The 25,324-nt window shown below is 43.0% G+C and overlaps 1 protein-coding gene across 1 annotated transcript; it reads right to left on the bottom strand.

Moving 5' to 3' along the window:
* Window positions 1-14,841: 14,841 nt before the first annotated feature.
* LOC102559400 (small integral membrane protein 10-like protein 2A) lies at window positions 14,842-17,646 on the bottom strand. The gene is made up of 2 exons (XM_006265282.4): window positions 17,222-17,646; window positions 14,842-15,275 (listed from the first exon to the last, which is right to left on the bottom strand). The coding sequence occupies exons 1-2, from the start codon at window positions 17,405-17,407 to the stop codon at window positions 15,255-15,257; spliced, it is 207 nt and encodes a 68-aa protein (XP_006265344.1). The 5' UTR covers window positions 17,408-17,646; the 3' UTR covers window positions 14,842-15,254.
* Window positions 17,647-25,324: the final 7,678 nt, after the last annotated feature.

Below are 25,324 nucleotides of genomic sequence, written 5' to 3'. Positions count from 1 at the left end.
AACAAATGACTAAGCACCAAAGGGAAGCATGGGGAAGTGTTCATTGCAAGCCGTGGCAGCAAAATACATCAGAAAGCTTTGTATTGACCAACGTATAGCAGAGAGCACCCAGACACTAGACTGAAGGACCTGAAGGCTGCTATGGTCTGCATATGTGCAGAGGGCAGGAGGACAATGCAAGATGAAAGGAGGTTGTCGCACACTATACATGTGATCTTTATCGATCTGCTTTGATTAGGTCTTCCTTTCAAGAGCCAGAGAAGAATCTTGGACAGACAAGCAAATGTACTTGATGTAATGTCCCATTTTCAGTCTGATGCTAAGTTAATTATTTAGAACCCTGACTCAAAATTAAGAGTGCCTCAAGATACACAGCATGTAAGCCTTTAGGAAAATGTTAAATAGCACCATAAAAGCCTACATATTTTAAATGTTGAATATACATATATCTGAGAATTCCAAATCATCTCATTGATAGGGCTATGCATCAAGAAAATTTTACTCTGGTTGCCATTTCAGATTGAACATTATCCAACAGTAGTAACACTTTTTGGGTGGCCTAAAATAAGCAATGTTCACAACTTGTTTCTTTTACACAAGGAAATCCTTAGCATGAGCAAAGAGGAAAAATAGATTATTGCTGCTTTAGCCCTTGAGCAAGTAACTAAGCAGGGAATTTCTGATGCTTGTCTGTCACCAGTGTGCGTACAGGATTCAAGGGGTAGACAAGCAAAGGGCAAAAGGGGGATATTAGGTTAATGTCCCACTAAAGATGTCCCTTTAGATCTGCTGCTCCAGGGCAGATTTTTTTAATTTCTAAGGGGACAGATAATAAACCCTTCACTTGGGTGAGCAGTTACTCACACAAGCAATCTCATTGACCTCAAGGAGACTGCTTTTGTGAGTAATTGCTTCCTAGAGTAATGTCAAGTCTCTACCATCTGGCCCAATATGAGAGCAAATTCTCAAGAGAGTTTTTCGTTTTCAGTCACTTTAGCCTTTTTCTCAGTGGTAACAGGCAACCATTTGACTGTCAGATTTTTTTCTCTCCCTTGCCAATAGGAATCCTTTTAACAGGCAAGGCAATAAATAAAACCATTATAGGAATACTATACATGTTGGCAATAAGGCCTCAACTTTATCCTTCTTATTAGAGGCCACAAGCAAAGGATATTTAAAATTCAGTTAAAATTAATCCCGCTTTAAAATATACACAAAACAAACTGGATTTTTTTTCTCTGCTTGTTTATTCAGCTTAGAAATACCCAAAACATCAAAAATACTCTTACCTAGTTTTACTATAGGATTTTTAGATTTCAGATGTTGATTGGGAACTCTGTTCTACTTAGCTTTATATGCCATACTCATCACTGCATTATCTGAATGCCTTTTATTAGCTTAACTAACATCTGTCAAGCTTTTTTCATCCTCTCCCCAGGGAGAAAAGCATATACAGCAAAGTATCTTGCTTTGTTGTCTTTGTGGATGTTTTAAATATACATGTTGCTATGTATTTGTCAGGCAAGGTTAGGGAAAAGAAAAGAACCAGATGGAACAGAACATGATGTGTGATGGTCCTCAGCTTCTACAGTCTAGGTTTAGTGCTTGAGGAAGGTCTCAAGTTCATATACAGCCAAGCTTTACTCTGTCTGTAGAGGATTTCATTATTCAAAATAAGCAAAGCTGTTGGTTATAGACTTTACCTGAGCGCTTTAGGCAGTCTTCTACCTACCCTAGGCCCTTGACAAAGGAATTCCTTGAAGACAAAGACCAACACCTTGAAATTGATTTAAAATGTAAGGGTAGCCACTGTAAAAAGGAGAAGACAGGTTTTTTGTGCTTAAGAGAACCTGATCTGGGAAGATGCACTGCAGCACTCTTTGCAACCTGGGGTTTCCAAAGTACTGCAGGCTTCATGATAAGTCTTCTGTAATCCATCCAAGAGGCGCTGAAGCCATGAATACAAATTAGGCCAGGTTATTGCCTGCTAGTATGGGCTGGAATCTCTTGGTCTACTTAAGATAATAAGAGGTGTTACTCTCAGTACTTGATCCAGCATCACCAAGGAATCCAATATTGCTCCTATGCTATGGACTGTCAGGGGATACCTTTCACTAGAAGAAACTGCATTTCGGCTGCAAATTGTTTCAGATGTTTTCCTCTGTGACTACTTAAATGAAGAGCTGAAGTATTTAAGCTCTGACAAACATGGCATTTTAAAGTGCTTATTGGACTCTTGTTTAAAAAAAAAAGACCCAGACCTTATCACAATCTTAAATCAGTCCCTTTTTGGTCTCATGATATCAAAACTCTAAAGTTCCAGAGCAGGCAAGAACTTAATTTCTTAAAATCAGATTTTGTTCTGTAAATAACAGTTTTAAGTTTTCATTATGACTTATGGGGAAAGGTAAAATTATTACTTTCAACTCCCTTTCCTGATGATTTTTTTTTTTTTTAAGAAAAAGCACTCAATGTTTAATCTCATTGGGAATAACTTGTGAACCACCAGCAAACATTTCTGGATGCTTAAGATCATCTCTCAAATACGAGCTCCCTCTAGTGCTTTGTAGACACCATGCTACCCACAGGCTTTTATACAAAAAATAAAATGAATGCTAGGCAATGTTTTACTTATACATGACTTTGCCCCCAAAGCGGTACAGTCTTGCCAGCAGTTGAGTTTGGAGGCTGGACAGTACTCGACTATGCAGGGAAAGGCTTAACATCTATAATTCAGAGAGACAGGATTAGAGAAGATAAGGTTTAAAAATGAATTATGTTAGACAAAAATGGTTGAATTTTCACCTGGTTATCACAAAAATATTAAAAAATTACAAAACTCCGTTTTGAATACATGCTTTGTCAAGTGGTTTCTATCTTCACTTTTGACCTCTTTTGCTGTTCCTAACTGCATGTTTAGAGATGCTGACTGGCGGCTGTCCCTCCCACAGGACCGGGCAGGCATTGGCATTGGTTGAATCCAGGGAGAAGAGTTCTGCGTAGAAGCCCTCGCCCTTTCTTGCATCTCACCTGGATCTGTACCATCACCTGCTAGGAGGCAAGCGATGTACTTCGTAGCACTCCTCCTTTTCTCCAGGGTATAGAAGAAGCAGGGGCCACAGTCCATCTCTCAAAGGAGCTGGACATGCAAGCAGATGAATGTGTTAGAGGCACAGCAGTCATCCAGAGTTCAGAGCTCTTCCTGCCTCTCCTGACACTCTCTGCAGAGGTACGGGTATCTGGGTCAGTAGCTAGGTGTCTCTCCAGCTTCAGCACTTCCCTTTTGAGCTACTCTGTAGCCACCTTCCACTGTTGGGTGTAGGGGCAACAGTACTGGCTGATGTGCACATTCCCACATTCCACTATCTCTGGGCCAAGGGAAAGGCTGGCCACTGCCTGTACCAGGCCAGGCAGAACTCTAAGAACGTGGCCACAAAGCCCACATCCTCCAGCAGGCTCCAGCAGCCAGTAGGCCAGCCCCAGACACTTGGGCTGCAGTATGCCCTGAGCATACAGTAGGTGGAGGTCACTGAACAGGGCTGGCCTTGTGATGGAGGTGTAGACTTGAGCAGTGTTTAGTATGGACATGTAGATTTGATCCAACTGGGAGTGGAAAGCAAAGGTGAAGGTGAAGGTGATGGCATCATCAGGAAGGTGGATATTAGACATCCACCAGGGGGTAGTCTGAGATGATCTTCCTGAGGATGCCTGTGGTGTCCTGGCTCCACTCCCTGTCAGTGCAGTCCTGTACCTCAAAGGTAATGTTAAAGTCCCTGCCAAGGACCAGGCACTCATGCGGGCTCAGGGTCCTGAGATATGTGGCCACCTACCAGTAGAAACAGGCCATCTCCAAGGCATACATGGGGACATAGATGTTGACCAGACTGAGGATGAGTCACTGTAACCAGACCCGGAGATGCAGTAGGCAGCCTACACTACCCCTCCACCCCTGCCGCTGCAGCTGCCTAGAGCCTGGGCTACCCTGTGGCCCTACCCACTGCCCCATATTTGGGGGAGCTAAGCCCTGTTAGCCTGGGCCTTCCACTACCTATGCTGCCTACTCCAGCCACCAGTTGGCTTTAACAGCTGGAGTTGTGTGGCTCTCCTACAGGAGAACCACAGAGTACCACCCCCCACCAAAGGAAGGAGAGTACCTGGTACCTGTGGAGACCCATCCTGCAGCCGCACACATTGAGGGTTATCATGGTGAGGGAGCTCATTGGCAAGGGGTGTTATTAGGCTTGGCAGAGCTTTCACAGGAGGCAGTGCAGGCTGTGGGGCCTATCAGCAATCCCACCATCCTCCTGAAGGTGTAGAAGGCATCATGGAAGCTTCAGGCTCCATTGTAGCTTTTGGCATTGTTCTGCTTGTGCCCCTTCCCTTCCTCCACCAGAGCCCTCACCAAGTTGCAGAGTTGGTGGAAATCCCCCCCCCCCAGGGTCCAGGGCGAGCTGCACCTTCTTCCCGGAGCATCACATGCCCTTCAACAGCAGCTCTTCCCTGGGTACTGCTGGGGCAAAGAGGTCTGCAGGCTCTATGGAGCCCACAGTCTGTGGCAGGGATGGCTTCAATCAGAGTTGGGTCAAACAGCAGAGTTGGAGGTTTCCTCCATGGGCTTCCCTACCTCAAGACAGCCATCCCACCCTGGACCCTCCTCCATGGTGAAGACAGCTACTTTTTTTTCTGGGGATGGGAGTCCTGGCACAGCTTGGGAGGTGGTAGTAATGACAGCAATATCAGCCCCACTCTTAGGTGGTGGAAGCCCCCCCTCTATGTTTGAGGGCCCAAGCTGCTCCTGGGCCTTACATTTTACTTTGCCTTGGGTGGCAGATCACCACCCATATGGGACCAGCATCCACTCACCCTTGGGGTGGCCCAGGATGGGGTCATCCTGGGATGCTGGGAGAGGTGTGGGGCTAGGAGGGGGTGGCAACAGTGGTAGGGTGGTGGCTGCTGGTATGCACCCCCCTTGCCACCCTCCCCTGCCTGCAACCCCCTCCCATTTTGGGACCCCACCAGTGACTCTGACATGGGGCTCCCTGAGCTTGTGGGGGGGCTAGATGCTGAGGCTAGAGTGCCAGGGGTGCCAGTGGTGGTAGCACCCCTTTCCTTTGACTAACTGAAGGGGCACTCCTGGCAGAGGTGACCCAGTGCCCGGCCCTGGAAACACCTCACTTCCCCTGCTGTGTAATAAATGTGGTTGGGGAGACACTAGAAGGCGATCTTAAACGCCCCCCCGCCAGCTGGATGGTGACTTGACAGTGGAAGGACTGGATGTGGCAGAAGCTGGGGTACCCACACCCTAGTGGGAGGCTGGTGACTGGGGATAGAACCCTTCCCGGGGTGGGTGGCAGTGGTGCTGGGGGGGAGGGGGCTACAGTGAATTTTGGGGTGGCTGCAGCACCCCCCATAGCCCTCCCCAGCACCTCCTGCCCCAAGCACAACCCAACACAGCTCCCTGCCAGGAAGAACCCAGCACCACCCCTGGCCCCAGCTCGCAGCGGCAGCCTGCCCTCACCTTCACCCTGGGTGCAGATCCAGGGCCCCCCCCCCCCCCCAAGGTGAGTACAGTGGCAGGAGCCCCCCCCTGCAGACAAGCCACTTGTGGCTTTGTCCCATCCTCCACCCCAGCTGTGCATTACCTGCCCCACTCCCTCCCTCACTGCGAGGGCCTCAATCTGCAACTCCCATACCCCTGCCCTCACAGACGTACCCACTAGACCCAGCTGCTCTCCACGCTGCCATGCTGTGCTTCTGGCTGCCTGTGTGCTGTGCTGTAGCTACATGCATGCGCAGAGCATTTATCCGCAACATTATTGGCCATGTCAGCCAAAAAGCCAATTGCGGATACTGTCAGTTTTCTTTGTATCAGTGCCGATACGATAGGGGACTGATGTATCAGTGCATCTCTACAATGTTTATGTTTTTATGATCCTGGAGGGAAATGGTCAGTAGAAAGGCAACATAAATAGTTCAGAAGTAAAAAAGAAAGGTCTCCCACTATGTCCTCATGGTAAAATTGGGAAAATGAGGCCTCGACTACTTTACAGTCCGGTGGCTAGGTAACTAGCTCTGAGGTAGGACCAAGTGAGTATTGATAGATGGAACCAAGTCAACATGGCGGAAGGTGACCAGTGACATCTCTCAGGGTTTAGTGCTCAGACCAGTGCTTTTCAACATGTTTATCAACAGTTTGGATTCTAGTATTAAAAACGAACTGGCAAAGTTTGCAGACACCAAACTATGGGGGAGCATGGTCATGCTCAAGGACAGGCTGGCAATACAGGCCGACCTGGACAGCCTTGCAAAGTGGACAGACCTCAACCTGATGACATTTAATAAAGGAGCAATGTAAAGTGCTCCATCTAGGGAGAAATAATCCTCAACATACATACAGGCTCAGCCGTGCTACACTTGTGCTAGCACAACTGAACGAGACCTGGGTGTCATGATAGGCCACAGAATGAACATGAGCCACCAATACAATGTTATAGCTGGCAGAGCACATCAAACACTAGTATGCATCTACCATGGCATCTCAAGCAAGGTTAAGGATGTCATCCTTCAGCTGTGATCTCACCACGGCTGAGTAGAGGAGGAGTTGTGTGTCCAGTTCTGGGCGCTGCACTTGAGGAAGGATGTGGAACAGCTCAAGAGAGTCCAAAGGAGGGCCACATGCATTGTTAGAGATCTGGAGAGCAGGTCATACGAGGAGAGTCTGAAAGACTTGATACTGTTCAGCCTGGAGAAGAGAAGACTCAGAAGGGACTTGGTGGCAGTCTACAAGTATATTAGGGACATACATCAGGGCCTGGGGGAGCACCCGTTTACCAAGGCCCCCTAAGGAAAGACAAGAAACAATGGGCACAAACTGATTGAAGATCACTTCAGACTGGACGTAAGGATAAACTTCTTCACAAGTCGAGTGCCAAGGGTCTGGAACAGGCTACCCCCAAAGATGATACAAATCACCCACCCTGAGATCTTCAAAAAAAACATCTTGATGCCCACCTTGCTGGAGTCATCTGACCCCAACAGTCTTTCCTGCCTAAGTGCAGGGGGGCTGGACCTGATGATCTTGTAAGGTCCCTTCCAGCCCTTAATATCTATGAAAATATGAAACGATAAAAAGAGTGACGTTCAGAAAATAACTACTATATTTACTCAATTCCAAGACAACCCATTTGCCCCCCATTTAACATGGAGGAGGAAAAGCCCCTCATCTTGGAATACAGTATGAGGCAACAGGGCGGGGGGGTGCTCCAGCTCTGGCCCAGGCTGCAGCTGCTGCGTGCCTATGCCTCACTCAAGCTTGCCCTCTTATCCAATCTCGTCCACAGCTGCTACTGGCACTGGCTTGGCTGGAGCCATGCTCCATGCCCCAGACTAGAGCAGGGCAAAGGCAAAGGGTGGCAGAGGCTGCGAGGGGGGTAAGGTAGGAAGGTTGGGGGGGCCCCCTGAGGCTGGGGGGCAAGGAAAAACAAGTGGGGGCAGGACATGCAGCAGGGGGCAAGCTGGTTGACCTCCCCCCACCATGCACACTCCCCTCCCCCCCGCCTGCAGAAAAATACATTTATCACATTTTGTCCAAACCTAAAGCACCTCAAGCAGCTGTCACATAATAGTAAAAACTTATTATAATGTATAAACATGAAGTAACACAATACCTGCTGTACTATGCTTTAGTTATGAAACCTAACCCAGAATTTGGACACCAAGTGTGTGCAATTAGTAGCACACTGTCTTGTAACTGGTTTGTATTCTCCCCCCCCCACACACACACACATTCAGGTTTCTAAACCATGCATAATGTTTTGGGGGGTTTTTTAATCAAAAAAGGTAAGACAGACAGATTCACTCCCTACTTTAAAATATATTTGGAGGGAAGAGGAGCTTCTTTTACTTTTATACCAACTGGCAATGATGTGTATTTTGTGGAAAGGAGGAGGAAATACCAGAAGCTGAAGAGCTTATGTACACTTATGGTAAGTTATGCTGGACTCTATACAGGTAGAAGAAAATTAATACACGCAATTTTTTTTAAAGTTTTATTTTCTTTCTTTTTTTTTTTTTTTTTTTTTTTAAATAGCTTGATTAAACCATCCATTGGCTTTTTAAGTTTAATTGTAAACATCACAAAATTACTGTTCCGTACTCGGTTTAATACATTACATTAATTGCAGTAACAGTCCATAGGAGTAAGTTGCACTCAAAAAAAAAAAAAAAAAAAAATCTGAATTCATCTGGAAACATACACAAACACACACACACACACACACACACACACACTATGCCAGCTCTTAAGAGAGTGATGCAGAAGTCTGATGTTTAATTCCCTCCTGTGGTTTAAGTGAGCAGCATTACAATTCATCAACAGTTTATTTAATTTATTTAGTGGTGTATACCATTAAAAAGCCTGGTTTCACTTCAGTTAGAACACATTCAAGCATACTACAGAAATTCCTCTCCGAGTAAAAAAAAAAATAATAATTTTCTACAATAAAACTGTAAAATTCATATAAAAGTTGTTGTAAACATTTCTTTTGTGACATATACACGTCAATATGGTGTACCTGACCAATATTATTAGAAAAATAACATACATTTTCACTTCACAGGTTGTACCAGAAAATTTGGATAATGGTCAAGCATTTGACTAGAATTGCTGTGTGGGGAAGAGACTTCTATAAAGTATGATAAGTTGCAACCAAAAAAATTCAGGTTTGCTGTAAGTACAAGCATTGAAAATTAGACTGCTACACATCATTAGGGGCTTGATTCTGTACTGGAAGCCAGTGATAAAGCTCCCACTAACTTTGAGGGTGATAATCAGGCATTAGTTATATTTAACTAATTTTCAAAGGGTAATTTTTTTGTGAGGAAAAAAGAAATCTGTCTGAACAAATTCTTGTACAGTAGGCAATAACATACCCAAGCTTACTATAATCAAAAGATTAAAACAAACGTTTCTCAGTTTGTTACCTTTATACAGTCAATTCACCATCTGTACAGATCTTTCATACAGGAAGAGGGAGAAAAAAAATAAAATAGAAAAGTGTGATAAAAAAAAAAAAAGAAATCCACCAGAATAAGCAGGATTGGAAGGTCAGATTTAGTTTCTAGAAGTCCCTTGGGATAGGTCCTAAAAACAAATCCATTTAAAATTAAATTTATCCCTTTCACAGACATCAGAAACATACAGGGCCTAATCCTACATCACATGTTTAGCCTGGACTTCTGCTGATGTTGTCAGTGGCAATTTGAGCATACAAGTAATGCAGGCTCAACCCAAAACTAGATGCTAATCCAAAAATTAAACAAAGGGATTGAACAAAAGGATTTAAAAGTCTGATATTCAAGCAATCACTTTCTCTTACTTCTTTTTCTGACATTTGGGTATGAAAACAAGGTGGATAGCCAAACAGCCAAACGTTCCTCCTGCATTTAATATGAGAAAAATTGACAATCAAGAAGTATGAACGTGCCAAAAATTGTATCTTTTAAATTTTTTTTTTTATTGGGAAACTATCAAATACATCTTTAGATTAAAATATATATATTTCAGTCTGTAAACTTGAAAAAATTGATCATGTTAATACTCAGTAAGGAGTATGGATTAAAAGTGTTACTTGGTCTAAAGGCTTAACCAGGCTCTTTCAAATATTGTAGGACAAAAACGGCAAGAGAGTCATGTCATAAAAACAATCCATATTCAAAACACTCTTTGAAAAAAACTATTTTAAACAAATAAAGTCAAACAAAGTTCCTATGAGCTTTTAAGTTACCAAAGCTCTCAATCAAAAAACTCTAATAGCGTAGAAGCTGGTATGGTAGGTTTGGGTTCTAGCTTCCACTTCTACAGAACTGATTGCCCACAAGTGTCTGACAGCATAAATACGTTTTCAGTTCACAGTTATAAGAGAATAGCCATGCAGTGGGGTTTGGGACTTCCCCCCCCCAAAGCAGCAATCTTGGGAAAAGAACAAACAGAATGGGTTTACCACTTAGGTGGTACATCTGATTGGCTAAGACAGTGGGGGCCAATCTATGTGACATACATATCACAAGTTAGGCCCACGCCCTCCCAAAGTGTCACTCAGATCCCTTTTCCCTGCCAGACAAGCTGCTTTGCTTTCTGCTCCCTGCCTTTTCTGCTACTGTGCTGCTTGTCCCCCCTCCAGTCTGATGCATGCCACAGACAGGCCCTTGTCACTTGTGGCATGTGTCCCACAAGTTGCCATCCCTGGGCTAAGAGGTAAACAGAAACACTCTCATGACAGAAAACAGATATGGACATCTCTGCAGATTTTTTGCTAATTTCTCATGATTTACCAAAATACAGAAAAACTAGAAGAGGACACGTTAGAAAGGGGGTGATGGGGAGGGAAGCCTCGCCGGTAGGCTTATACGGTCAAAATATTTATTTTTATTAAAACACTGGAATGTACCCCCTTCCCCCCCAGCCCACATGCACACACTAGTTGGATAATAAATATTAGAGCAGGTAAGAGTCTAACCCTAAAAAAAAAAAAAAAGCAGCACTTTTTCTGCAATATGCACTGAAAGACATTCCAGATATTACAGCCCTTACCAGAGGCCAAGTTCTGTGAAATATTAGTTCCCACAAATGTCCCAGGTGTTTCTTGCCTGGGTCTGTACAGCTTCCTTATGGTGTATGATGATTACCTATAGGTAGAGGCTATGAGTGCCATTAGCTACTAGCCACATCAGTAAATCAGTACCTATGTCAATTTTCTACTGTTTTTTTGTGTTTGGTAAGAATAAAGTGCCAATACAGTTTACACAAGCATCCCTGTGCCACATGGTGCTGTGGTTTTATCTATACATTTATAGCTTTGGCAAGCACATGCGAATTAAAAGCAGCAGCGCACTATTGGTACCAATTCGACCTAAATAAAACATTGGTTATGAAAAGTGATTTACTTTAGAATATTTCATATTTTCTTACCTTTCTTTAACCACATCATTTGTTTGCTTTCTAGTGGCAGAAACAGAATTCTTGATGAATGGTTCAGGAATGAGCAGAATACTAAGCAATACCTTATAAGACTGCACTTTAAAACGTAAGATGGTTCACTTAACAATGTAATGCTCTTACACTGATGTTTTAAATATACATATGCTCAATACCAACAGTTTCACAAGTTAAAAAATAGAAATAATGATCAACTGGAGGATGCCTTTTAAAAAACTGCTCTTCCATCACTTAAAACAAGGCAATCTTCTCTACTATAACAGGATGCCCATGACAGTCTCAGCCCTTAGCAGAGCATTTATGACGAGCAATTCCTAGATTCAACTTACTGAAGCCACAAAATTCCCTGCAAGTTGGTTCAGCAGATTCTTCGTCCAGAAATTTTGCTTCTTGAGAGGACCCAACATGAAGTCATTTATAATAATAATAAATAAGAAGTGTGATGCATGCAATAGCCACATTTTTTTTGTTTTGTTTTTTCATATACCATGAAGGTCTTTCCTTTGGTAAACTATTCTCCCTTCCAAGGGGGAGTGGACAATCCCGAGAGCTGTCTCTGCCAGTCACATGGTTCAACTAGTGCAAGGATACTGCTTTCAATTAATGCTTTGCCAAACTACGCAGCGTACAGCATTATGTGAGATGTTACCACATCAAAAGAAAAGATGGTTTAATCTCAGAAGGAATGTTCAAGTTACAAAGTTACTGTTTAGGTTTCCAGCAGTCAAAATTCAAAGCAAACTTAAAATGCTACTGGAGTGGATTTAATCCACTGTGCATCAAGACAAACTTTAAAAAAAATCATACGTTAAAATTATGCATGTTACAGATATCTCTCATCAGCTCACCTCACTTACACGTATTGTAACTCATTTAAATTGATCCTGAAATGAAGGTTAAAGGCCACTCCCACAATTAAAAAACCCCAACAAAAAACCCCACAAGTTTTGTCTAAGAAAACACTAGATTCTCAGACCTGTAGCTTATTATTATCCAATGTTGCAAAGTCTACTCATAGAAGAACTTGTTAGCATTATTTCAGCAAAAATTCAAGACAGCTACAAGTACCTTCCCACAGACATCTTTAAAGACAATTGCATTTAAGTCTTCTTTTTTTTCTCTCTGCCTACATTACATAGAAGAACAAGAGAAACCCTAAAAGTCAGCACCATCTAAAATAAGATGTACACAGAATAATTAACAATTCTCACTCGCAACTTGGGACTTGTTGAATGATTTTTAAAGGTAAACAATACTCTTGCATTTCTAACATTTTTATTATCAAGATAATGGTTTGTTTTTACCTCTTGGGTTTAATTCTCAAACCCTTCTACTAAAAATGTAAGATATGTTATGTGACGCATCATAATGGTTTCACTGGTCTGTTAAACAAAATCCAATTTATGACGTAGCAACAGCTTCCTCGCAGCTGTTTACAACCCATCATCCATGACTACTACATGGTGTGTGTGTGTGGGGGGCGGGGGGGGGGGGGGGGTCCTAACCCCCAATGTGGACACTTAGCATGTAGTAAGTAGGAATGTGGGGTAAGCTACCTCACACAAAGGCACTGGTAGAATTTGTCTAAACAAGGAAATCTCTATGCAGTAAACCAGGATATAAATTTACAACATGCTAGCTATTTTGCACTAATTTCCCAAATGAACACCTTTGCACGCAACAAGCACAAGGGCTGCCTGTAGACATTAAAAATAAAACAAAACAAAGCTGTGTTTTACTGGAAGGAGCAGTGTGTTACTTGGACTTGGCCCCAAAGTGTCTGTATAGATCAGGTGCTTCAAAAGGGCTTTTTGGCACTTTATCTAAAGCTGAGTCAGTCAGCTATTAGATAAAAAGTGTCAAAAAAGCTCCACTAAAGCACCCAATCTATACAGGCATCAAGCAAGCCAGGTCCAATTAACACGCTGCCTCTTCTGGGCATGTGCTGGGCTAAACATGGAAGTGTGCCAAGTTTAAAGTTAGAGTACCATTTTTTAGGTTGGTTTGGTTGGGGTTTGTTTTTGTTTTTTTTAACATCTGCAAGCAACCAAGTGGCAGAATAAGCTCTTGTATACTTACTGCATCTTAAGCATCCACATGGAGAGTTAGAACAAAGTAACTGGCCTGCTGTAAATTCACACCCTGCCTTCCCAATATAGACAAATCTTTAGGTATTTCTACAAAAAACTCTTCTCCACATGAAGGAGGAATCAATAGAACTACTCATGAATAAAGATAGGCAGCTTCATTTGTTGGCGTTTTGTCCAAAAGCCAAATTCAGCACCTGAGAAAGAACTACAATTCTGAAACAGGATGGTACTTCCAATAGTGTAGAGTTACTGTAAGGCTTTATATACCACCATGTACAAGTGGCAGGAAAACGGGAACATGGACATAATTCACTTTGCTTTACCCACTGCCAGCCCCGTTTTGGTCCCTGAAGACTTGTCTGCAGCCAGCCTAATTTAAGCATAGCCTTTAGACATAGGGGTATCAAATCAGCAGAAGCTGCTGCAGGACTAGAGGAATACAAGAATTGCATTTTGAACTATTTTTGCACATACTTCCAGGCCTTTATATTCTCCTCATATCAACTAAACCCAGAGAATTAGCTTTATAATTATAGCTTGTTTCAGTTACAAAAAGGAGATGGTGGGGGATGTTTTGTTTTTAAAGGAACTGAAATACATAAACCCTGAAAATAAGTGCTTATAATGGAGGCACTGACAGACCTCCAGTTAGGTTCATTTCTAATTCCAAGTAATTGTAGTTTTGAATTATACTGTAGTTCAGACACCTAGAAGTGTGCAAAGTTATAAAAGTGTCAATGGAGAAACTTTACAGAATGGAAGCAATACCACCTCTTTTAGTTACTCCTGAAAAGAGCTAATTTTGAGAACTGGCCAATACCAAAGTTCTTACAAGAAGGATCAGAAACTGATGGCAAGATACTTATCCTGATAACTTCTGGATTCAAAGTAAAAAAGGCACTATAACAGACTTCCACTAGCAACAGGACAGTAGTTAACACCAGCCAGGGTACCCCTTTGGCTTAGACCCTTTACACACACACCCAAACGCACGCACCCACACTCACACACACCCCTAAAACATTTGTAAAAATAAAGTCTAGCCTGGTTTTATCTTAAAAGCCAAGTCCCTATTCAAACTAAAATTAAAATCCTCTTGACCCTGAAATCCAACTCCATGTATATAAAAGCATTCCCTTTTATTAGACAGCCCATTTCACTAGCAGTTTAGAAGTGTGATTTAATTTTAGTTGTCCATGTATCGTGCTGGAACACGAACGGTAACTTTGTCTCAGCACTATCTTTGATTTAGTCAGATATTTTTCTATTAGTCTTAAAAACAGCTAGTAATAACATTTCAGCACTGCTTTGTTTTTACCTGTACTACTGCATGCCACAGATTTGTTAGTGCAAAAGCTTGTACAGCTAATAACCACTGAGATAGCTGAGGATTAGCTGTTGTATAATTTATGCTTGAAAGCATAAATTTCTTATATCCAGTTGTTTGCTCTGAAGATAAGAGGTTTAAATAGTCAAGGAAAACATATGGTTTCTGTTTGTTCAGGAGTTCCATGGGATATTCACTCAGTGTGGCAGCAAAGATGGAATGCAAATCAGGAGGCTGCAATTCAAAGTCCAACCCCTCAAGAAATGCAAGCTGCAATTCATCATCAGTTAGGCTCATTTCTAATTCCAATAACTGCAGTTTTGAATTATATTGTAGTTCAGAAAACCAGAAATGTGCAAAGCATTCACAGCCGTCTCCAATGGAGCATAAAGCATCCAAGTCAATAATGGAATTATGAGCTTTCTCCAGCCAATTTGATATCAAAGCACTATTAAAACATTTATCAAATTGCTCTCTTAGAGGTGAAATAAAAAGACCAGAAGAGGCAGTTTTACTTGAACTCATCCTAGTCAATTTGCTCAAATGAGGCATTTTCTTGCCAATATGAAGCAAAAGTATAAATAGAGAACAATGCCTAATCTTAAAAGGAGCAGCTTGAGAGTTATTCAAGGAGTGTATGTCTGGAAAATGAAAAAACTCCTTTTGCTGATTTGAACCAGCTTTGCATAACTGGCTGTTGTCTAAATCTTCTTCCTCCTCCATATTCATATAGGAGATATGCACTGCTCCTCTGTCCTTCAAAAACGTTGCATTTTATGAAACAGGAATACAAGATTTGATTAACTATCCTTGAAGCATAAGCTGCACACCAAGTCACAAGTCAGTGTATCTCAATATGAACCTGAAAAAAGAAATAACGGAATTCATGTAATGATTATTTAAATAAAAAACCCCAATCCCATCCCAGAAAGCCCCCCTGTAATATTCCTTTTTGTCAAATTGGAGCTACTTTATTAATTATACTGGATAGTATATTGTAACCTTCATTTAATAAAAAGATCAATTGCAGAAAGTAGCTCAGAGGAACCTCTTTATACATTACATTTAAACATATTTGGGAGGAATAATCGATTTATTCTGTATTGCTGCAGGTAAGTACCTATACTTTTCATTCAACAGATATGTTTTTAAATGTGTTCAAACAATGACAACAACAAATTAGAAAGTGTCCTTCTGTCCCAAACATCCTTCTTCTATTCACCTGCACACGTTATTTCCCACTTTTGGAGGGTTTAAGTTCAGGAGCTTTCCTTTATTGAGAGATGAAAGCCATTAGAGGTGATTCCACAAATTAGAAGACAGAAAACTTACTGCATAAAAGTACAGTTTAAATAATTCACCTCGCTATTTCAAAGAAAGTGATCAAAGATAGACTTTTCAGCTCCATTTTTTAAATGTAATTTTTCCTTTAAGGATTAAAAGATGTATATTAGGATCAGCCACAGGCAATCTTCCAACCCAGTGTGAGGGTGAATATAAAACATGTTTAGAATCTAACTATGTCTAGTTATGAATGTTAGGAGCTAAAGCATAAATAGGTGCAAGAAGAGAGAGGCTCCATGTCTTACTGTCAACTGCCCGATTCATACAGAATAATGGTTGACATGGAGAGATTATTTGCTCAATTCAAAAGCAAGTTTTTCATCCAAAATCTCATAAGTGGCAAGAGTAGACTTGTCCCCCAATGCAGTGCCACAACCCAGCCTTCAGAAATTTGCTGTATCGGCATGGTCTTTTCCTTTAGCTGCAATCTTTAGTCACCTATCATGCCCTTTTGATCAGAGACAATAGCAAAACTTTCATGGACTTTCGTGAGAGTTGAATCATGCCCTTATGCAGTAAAGCATGGTGATAAAGGTGATCTACAACGCAAGACTTAAATTCCTACCGGACAAAAAATGTGGCAGGAACAGGTTGAAAATAATTTACACTAAATTGCAATTTAAAACACTTGCATTTAAAATGCAAGTCAGGGTTTTACAGGACGCCTTTTAGTTCGTTTTAAAAGCAGTCTCTACCTCAAACCTACTTTTTTTAGACTCACTAGACAGTTGTGCTGATTGTGGGTGAAACTTAATTTACCAGCGGAACGTCTGTGGAACACGACATAGGGAATGGAACGTCTCATGCGTTCAACAGGAGACTATACTCCAGCTCAGGGAAGGGCCCGCTCCTCACTAACCGCCACAAGCTCTGCTAGGAGACGCACGAGAGATCTAATCAGAACGTAATCGCAACAGACTCAGCCGAGTTTAAACAGCAAGACAGTGGAGCGCGCCTCAAATGTGTCACAGTGCGCCCCAGAGACCTCTACCACTGACTGGGATCAATCCTCAGCTCTCTTCAGGAGAGAATAAAAGACAACCAGACCCTCAGCTCCTGCCTGCTCAGAGACTCGGCAGGCAGTAGGCACTAGAGGGAAGCGCGAACTCCAGACTGGGACAGACTCCATCTGAGGGCGCATTAACAGGGGAGAATTAAACGGGGAATACTTGAGTCTTTGGGGATGTCACTGAAGCTGCTGGCACAGCACGGGAGGAAGGCAGAGCCCTGGGTTTGGCAACCCCACATCTTACCACAGGCCTGCGCTGGATGAAGCTAAGGGGCGGGGACTGGGGGGGGCGTTTTCCAAGGCTCTTTAAAGCCAGCCACGATGATGGAGCCTCCCTGACAGCGGAGCTGTCCCTCGCCGGCCCAGCCCTTCGCTTCCCCCCTCGGGCCCTTCCCTCAGGCGCAGGGCGGCGGCAGGGATTGGGGGAGGGGAAGCAGCGCCCCCGCCGCACTCACCTGCAGCCGCACGTTGAGCATCATGGAGGCCACGATGTAGAGGTAGGGGAAGTTGATGCGGAGCTTCCAGGCCAGGTCGAAGAAGATGAGCAGGGTCCGTGTCAGCCCCTTGCAGAACACGCCGTAGGACCTGGCGGCGGCCGACTGCGACAGCCTGGCAGCCAGGGCGGACAGAGCCGCCGCCATAAACCCTGCGGCCGCTCCTCCGCACCCCGCTCCGCGCCGCGCCGCGCCGACCCCGCAGCGAGCCGCCCCCCGCCACAGCCCGGCGCAGGCTGCGGAGCGACAGGGAAGAACAACGAGAACCAGCAAGCCTGGCGACGTCACAACAGGATTACGTAATGCTGACGCACCGCGATGACGCACCCCAGACACGCGCAACGCCCCCTCCGCGCATGGGCAGTGCGCGTGGTGAGCCTCCAGCGCCTTTCCTAGCCCCGCTCACTTCCGGGGGAAGGGAAGTTCCATCTGGGCGCATGCGCAGTGCTCTGCCAGGCTGTGGTGGGGTGGGGTTCGGATGTGCGGTTCGAGTGAGGTGTGTTATGCAATCCGCGGTGCGCCCAGGTACTGAATGCTGTGCACCCTGCATCAGGGCAGTGCGTTGGGCTTAGGTGATCCGAGGGGTCTCTTCCAGCCCTACCGTTCTCTGATTCTGTAGGTCCACCATGCCTTTTAACACCTTATAGTTTTTATCCTTTAGTCTGTTACTGCTATAAGTAGCCAAAGGCCTGGACTCAAAAGAATCAGGCCCATTATTTGCAAACATAGAACCAAGTCCCTACTCAACAAGCTTACAGCCATCCTCTATAATAATTTGCTTTGCTTGTGACTTGGTTGTTCTGTCAATCACGCTCAAAAAAACATATTTGCGCTCGCGTTTCTGGACTGATTGGTTTCAATTAATTATGGTGTACTCTCGGTATCTGAGCAAAAATTGTCCCTTAACACTTTAACTTTAACCCATAACACCCTTACCAAGGTGAAGCGGAGAATAGACAGCAATTGAATGCAAAAAGAAAGGCAAGAGTAAGACAAAACAAAACAGATGAGCATAGAGGATGTCATAGAAGAGATGCAATGGAAAGGCCAAGGGTTCGCAGAGGCAAGAGAGGTCAGGCTGAAATGGTAGGCAGCAATAGATTCACTATAAGACAAGACTGAGGAATATAGTTGTGGATTGATGAACGTGGTGTGCCAATTTTGTAACTCCTTAAATTTCCAAGCTGAAAGACCATCAGATGACCAATTCCAGAATTGTTGTTGTAAGGGTAAAGTGATTCTGCCTCCAAGAAAACCATTTCCAGAGTATTTGAGGGACTTGATGATGAGTCGGAACAACGAGCATTACCAGAACTTTCAAAAAACATTTGATCGTACAACAGCGCATTGCCTGTTGAGCAAAGATCATTGTGACGATATGTATCGTTCATGGACCATGTGGAGGAATGAATCCAAATACACCATACATGGAAAATCACTAATGTCTGAAGAAATATCCAAAGGAGTTTAGAGAGGAGACACTTGGAAATGTTGATGGATACCCGTTGTGTAGAAGACGACCAGGCAGAACAGCTCGACTTGGTAATGGCACAATGAATAGCCGAAACGTGGCACCCTATAACAAGCAGCCTATTTTACCTGTCATTTTTATGGGCTTTTATGCTAGTGTATAATGTTTACCTGTAGGAGTAGTCCCATCACCTAATGAGACTACTCAGAAGCATATACTATGTCCTATAGTCAGTGCTTGTTAAATCAGCACCCAAAGCACAATACTGAACAACCACAAAATACCTTGTAGTTATTATAACTGAAGAGAAGTGTATCAGAATGTGTTGAAAATGGTGGTACTGGCTTTATCTCTCTCTGATACATTGTCAATCATCTGTGTTAATACCACATTAAATTATGTATTCGGTTCATATTTTTTCATTATTGTATAGGTAAAAAAATGTCCTCAGATTGTGTTTTCACAGCTCTTTCAGACTCTTTTTTCTCTTCACTACATTTGGTATTGACATTTAAAAGCAATATTTCCTTCTTTATTGTAGATTATTTTTCCCTGGAAGCAGAATGAGAGCTGTGTTTAAATATGGTATATACCATATCATGAGGCTGCATTTCTTCTGTTTTTCAAGATTTAGGAAAGCAATCAAGCCTAAAACGTCTGCTGCAATGTTTTTAATTCTGTGGGCTTTATTTTGATCTCACACCAGATTTACATCAATTTACTTCCCTATATTCAATGGAGTTATTCTGGAGTCATTGGAAGGTAATGATGTGCTGTAACTTGACAAAGTTAAAATTTGCATGTATGCAGTAATCATCACTATTACGATATATAGGTAAGTAATTCAAAGAAGTAAAGAAGAAATAAAACAAAACTACCTACACGTTGTCTAGCTTTATAAATCTTCACACACTTTCCATGTTAACTGTTTAGTCTTAGAACATTTAATAATGAATAACACAACTGTAGATGTGGGAAATCTGAGGAATGGAGGCAATGGGACTTGTCCAAGGCTTCAGGGGAAGCCAGACAGAACCAGAACACAGGAAGCAATTCCTGACTTCCAGGTTTCTTCTCAGATCTCTCTCTTGGGGAATAACATCTTAATTCCACATCATTGAAATCAATGAGCGTCTTGCTTTTGACTTGTGTGAACATATCATTCTTGATTGCAGCATTTGTTTTTAAGTATCACATTTGTTTTAACTAGTACAAGATAGAAAACAACTCGAAAACCCCATGTTTCTCACTACTCTGCTTTGAAAAAATCATGTAGTCTGAATTTTCTAGACTAATACAATTAATTAATTAAATAAGAATGTATATCTTGCAGGCATGATCCTTCTTTCTAATACATTGTGAATTATTGTGCTTCTTGTAAACTCAGCTACTGCGCTTACCAAGTCAGCCCCTTAGTTTCAAATTGTTTTAAAGTTAAATTACACTGTATTTTCCCTGAAAACAGATTTTACACTTTCAAAACAGGTGTGCATTTAATTCTGTGTCTGGATATGTATTTATATAGTCTGCCAAATGCTAATCATGGTTAAGGGGTGTAAGTTGCACACCGGAAATCTATCAAAGACAGGAATACCCAGTTACCTGTGGGGGCACATTTCTCACAAGAAAACCACTCTCTCCAATCTCTCAATCCTGATCCTCAAAGGAAACTTACAAAACACTTCCCAGAAATGAGCCTATGAACTCCACTTCATCAGCCTCCTGGATACTAAAAATCATGGACTAAATATAGACATTGGATTTATGACACATTATAACCTGCCTGACATCTGACTCCCCAGGTATCTCTCCACTATTCCTCCCCCTTCTCTCTCCCCTGCCCCCCAGTCTGTCTCTCACCCCTTGACTCCTCAATCTACATTTTCACTGACTACCTGTCTTGTATGCATACCAGCCCAGCCTGGTTTCTTTACTTTTCATTCCATCCAGGAAGAGCACACACCAACTGCTGAAACTTCCTTAGCCTGACAAAGAGTTTTTGAACCCAAAAGCTTGCTTATTAATTGTTTTCCAACTATTTAAGTTGGTCTAATAAAAGAGATCAGATTCACCCAAAGAACCTTGTCTGCCAATCATGGTTAAGCACAGATCTCAGTGAACAATGCCATCTAGTGGCTGCAGCAATTATCTATGACTCAGGACCCCATGTTCCACTTCTGGGTTTGTCACAGGAGTTCATTGTATTTTCCTCATCTGTTAAATGGCTGTAATAAAGGTTATTTATTTAATTGTCATGTTGTGTGTGCGGCCTTATCGGTTAACTAGTATGTATAAATGCATGCTGATATTCTGGGATGAAAGATGATGGATGATGGAAAAGAACAAATGATGAATCCTGCAATCCTGAAGCTGTGTATCATAGTGTGTAAAAGTTTCCAGTATTACATCAGTCTGATTATCCTGTCACTCCCCATCCACTTACAGCTTTAATGTGGTAGTAATGCCAGTACATACACAATAAAAACATTTATACAGTGTAGTATTTGAAACATTTTCAAATGAGGACTTCCTCCTCATTTCTAAGAAAAACCTGTCAGTATTTCTTAAGGATGTTGTAGATGAAAAGCAGATTACCAAATTATAAATCAGTGTTCAAGTTCTGATATATGTTTCAGATTTATGGTTCACTATGTTATCAGTCCCCTGGAAGAATTTATAACGAATTACAATATCACCATATGTTTTTTCTACATAATTAGTATACAATACTACACTCTGTTTGTAACTGTATATAGGCAGTCCTCCAATTTAGGACACAATTGGTTCCTGAAAACTGCCTTAAGTCGAAACATTGTAACTCAGAACCATAGGAAACAATGTTATAAAGGAGGGATTGCTTCCTGAACAAAGGCCTGATACCCTATTTTCACTAAAAATAACCTAGAATTTTATACTCGATCAGTTATAGAAGAGTAATGTAGCTGCATTAATGTATTTATATTGTAAATAGCAATCATATTGATTTGGAAGGACTTCTTTGAGGTGACTGTTGGACTTTTTGAAGGGCTCTTGGTTGGACTTTTTGAAGGGTTCTTGGCTGGAGTCTTCTCAGAAGTTTTGGCTGCAGGTTTTTCTGGAGTCTTGTCTGCTTACTTAAAGAAGGTGTCCAAGGAAGTTTGGACAGATGTTCTCCAGGGAGATGGGCAATGCAGTTAACTTGTTTGTTGGTGTGGCGTGGCACTGGATCAAGCATTGTAAAGTTGAAACTGATGTCAGAAAGTTGAAATAGGGTGTCAATTTATAAACGTTGTAAGTCGAGGACTGCCTGTATTCAATACACATTATTGTAAGTTCCTAGCTCTGCCAGAGGGTCGTATTTTGCACCAGCTGCTACTCTCCACACCCTGGCTGCTGCTGCTACAACACAGATTGCCACCATTCTATAGCTACCACTAACTCAGTACCCAGGGCTGGGGCCCCTCTCATCTACCCCTAGGTCTGCTACCAGTTGTCTAACTCTAACCCTTCAACCTGTCCTTTCAGCCCATCCTTCATGCCTCTCATTCTACAGGCAAAGAATTTGTTTGCAAAGAGCTGTGTAAATGTATAGTTCATTACCCATTTCTTTCGTTTAATAAAATATTATTTCATATTAGGTACCAAAGAGATATAAGGATAATGTAAAATATAAATAAAGATATACAGATCTTAATTCATAAACAAGTAATATGTATAATGTACTCAAAAGAACATAAGGAACAAGAGTAACCATCTTTCTTGTATTGGATTCACAGCATTATTACATATTGAGCAATGCATGGCTGAGATTCCAAATGCAGAGTTACCATACATTTGACATTCTTCCATCCTGTCCTTTTTGAGTCAATCAAATCTTATAAATACATGTCAAGAAGATGGAACAAATACCTTGTTCTCTATTAAGTGGAATCTATCCAACGCCAAAAGATGGTTGAACATGGCTGCAAGTAAATAGCTAGTTTTCTGATATAAATATCTGAATACCCATGAAGCTGCTGAGTTAAATGTTTAAACCATGCCTTATGCTTGTACCTTATAAATCTGTGGACAGATGGAAAAAATTTGTTCCCAAAATAGTCTGATGGAAGAATACTGAAAAGAACATGTGCATAAAGATAGCAGTTACCTCCTGACAGGATAACAACATTTTGTGCTAAAGCAAATGTTTTCTCCATGGCAACCTTTATCCTTCTCTTTTTATCCTACTGAAGTCATTTTATGTTTTATCATAACAGTCAGTTGCCATAAACACAACTGCAAGGAAAAAAAAGTTACAATCTAACCACAGAAGTAAACACAAAGAATAAAATTATACTTTTAAGGTGAAAAAGACTTTTCTAAATTATTCTTTGTAAAGTAGAAAGAAAATTTGAAACTTTTCATGTTTAGATTTGGTAACTATTGTATTTATTTTTCACATTTTAAATATTGGAACCAATTTTACAGCTCAGGTAGCACAGAATTCAGAAAAGGCGGGCAAAGGTGGTTTGATAGGACCTTTTAACCTTTTCAGTTCCAGGTCTGCCTAGGGACATGCTAACCTCTGGCCTAAGCCAGAGCAGCTTCAGATCTGTCCCACCTAAGTGTATTGCACCAGCTAAGAGTAGCAGGAGCACAGTGGTACTCTGGCAGGCTTTTTTCTTCAATCAAAATCCATGCATGAGAAATTAGTACATTCTTACACTAATGTTATCCACATTGGACAAACCCATAGTTTTTGTGCCTCCTCCTTCTTGTAAAAATGGGAAATTAAGGCAATGGAGAATCGCATCTGTCAAAATTTAACTTCTGTGTATTTGTTGCAGGATCTCCAGAGTAGCGGTTCTCAACCTTTTCTGTACCAGGACCCATTTGTAAACATCAATGGCCAGTCCTGACTAGGGTGGCCATTCGTCTGGTTTTATAGAGCACAGTCTGTTTTTCTGGTCCTCTGTCCTCTATTGATATGAAACCAGATGCCTTTATGTCCTCTATTTTTCACCACTTCCCCCTGGCTGCCTGTGGGAGCTACCTGTTCGGCCCACACCTGCCACCGACACTGCCGTGGCTGCTTGCAGGAGCTCCCTGCTCCCTGCCACCACGGCTCCACCGCTGCCACCACCTGCAAGAGCTTGCCGTGCCCCCAGCCTCAGGAGGCACACGATGTTCAATGTGGTGGGGACAGTTGCACCAAATGCAATGGTTTAACTAAATGCATCTGTCTTCTATTCTTGAAGTACCTCGATGGCCACCCTAGTCCTGACCCTATGCCCCTCACTCCTGACCTGTGGGGGGCAGGGGGTCCCCCTTGCAGGCTGGAAATCTGCCAGACTGCAAGGGAAAAGCCCCAGTTTCCCACATTTTTCTCCTTTAAAGGAGAATCCATTTTAAACGTTTGCTCACAACCCTTTCATGTATTCTTGCAACCCACTCTTGGGTCGCGACCCACAGCTTGAGAAACGCTGCTCTAGAGGACTAGAGGATTAAAGAGGCGATGTTATCACAGGAGAGTGAAACCAGAGCATCTGAAAGGAGAAAGGAATCTTTGTCAGACTGTTTAAAAATTCTTGGGATGTTAACATCCGTTGAATGCAACATCCTAAACGCTTGGAAAAACACCCATCAGGATGACCGCTAAAGGACCGACTTTTTGGTGCAATGCTGAGGGTTGCCAACTCTGAGTGAAGCTATTCTGGGAGAGTTTTTTCCTAACATGGCGCAATGTTAGTTAAATAGCTAATGTAACGTAAATCTCCCGGATTGCTTTCAGTAGTCACGGGGACATCAATGCTGATCCCGGTAGAGTCCAGGCCGATCTGGGAGGGTTGGCGACCCTAGTAATGCTACATTGCGACAGGAGAAATCAACATTACACAATCGTAACGTGAAATCACGACACAGCTCGTGGTTTGTGGCTTGTTAGGCCATGCTGTCACCCGCTGAAAAGAAACTGGTGCTCAAGGATTTGCATAATAGAGAAACATGGTGACAAGAAGCCCTATGTCATATCACATGGCAGCGTGGCCCCACGGGTGGAAAATACTGCCCAGGGCAGCGGCAGCAGCCCCAGCACGTGCCAGCCCCACACCAGGATACAGCCCCTCGACATGGCGACTTCCAGTGCAGACGAAACCAAAGGGAGACCCAGCGCTGCAGTGAGGCCTAACGCTGGTGACAGTCACCCTAAGGTGCTCAGGACAAGGAAAGAGTATGAATGGAGACCAGGCCCCACCCCCACCTCCCCGGACTAGGTTAGTAGCACAAACATGGCAGCCCCACAGCTGAGGTGAGGCGACCCGAGCGTTTCCGAAGCCGTCACTCTGGGCCGGAGAAGCCCGAGCGCCGCCGAAGAGTCCCGAGGCCGCGCCGGCGATGAGCTCAGCGCTCCCGAGCGTTGCCGAAGAGTCCCGAGACCGGGCCAGCGATGAGCTCAGCGCTCCCGAGCGGAGCCGAAGAGTCCCGAAGCCGGGCCGCCGACCACGAAGATGCCGCGGGCTCCGAGCTCGAGTTTCCCCGAGCGCTGCCGAGGCCCGGCGCGGGGGAGGGGGGCGGCTCAGAGGCGGGCGGCGGGGCCGAGCGAGCGCGCCCAGCCGGATGTGAGCGGGCGGCCGCTT

Source organism: Alligator mississippiensis, chromosome 13 (assembly GCF_030867095.1).
Source record: "Alligator mississippiensis isolate rAllMis1 chromosome 13, rAllMis1, whole genome shotgun sequence".
Classification (NCBI taxonomy): Eukaryota; Metazoa; Chordata; order Crocodylia; family Alligatoridae; genus Alligator; species Alligator mississippiensis.
Note: the sequence above shows the minus strand (reverse complement) of the source record. Positions and strands in the feature narration are given on the sequence as shown.

Bases quoted from the DNA above. Each gene is read 5' to 3' on its own strand.
- LOC102559400 (XM_006265282.4), bottom strand. From the start codon at position 17,407: ATGGCGGCGGCTCTGTCCGCCCTGGCTGCCAGGCTGTCGCAGTCGGCC. The intron at 15,276-17,221 runs GTGAGTGCGGCG...TTCTTTTTTCAG, and splicing joins TGCTCAACGTGCGGCTGCAG to GTTCATATTGAGATACACTG.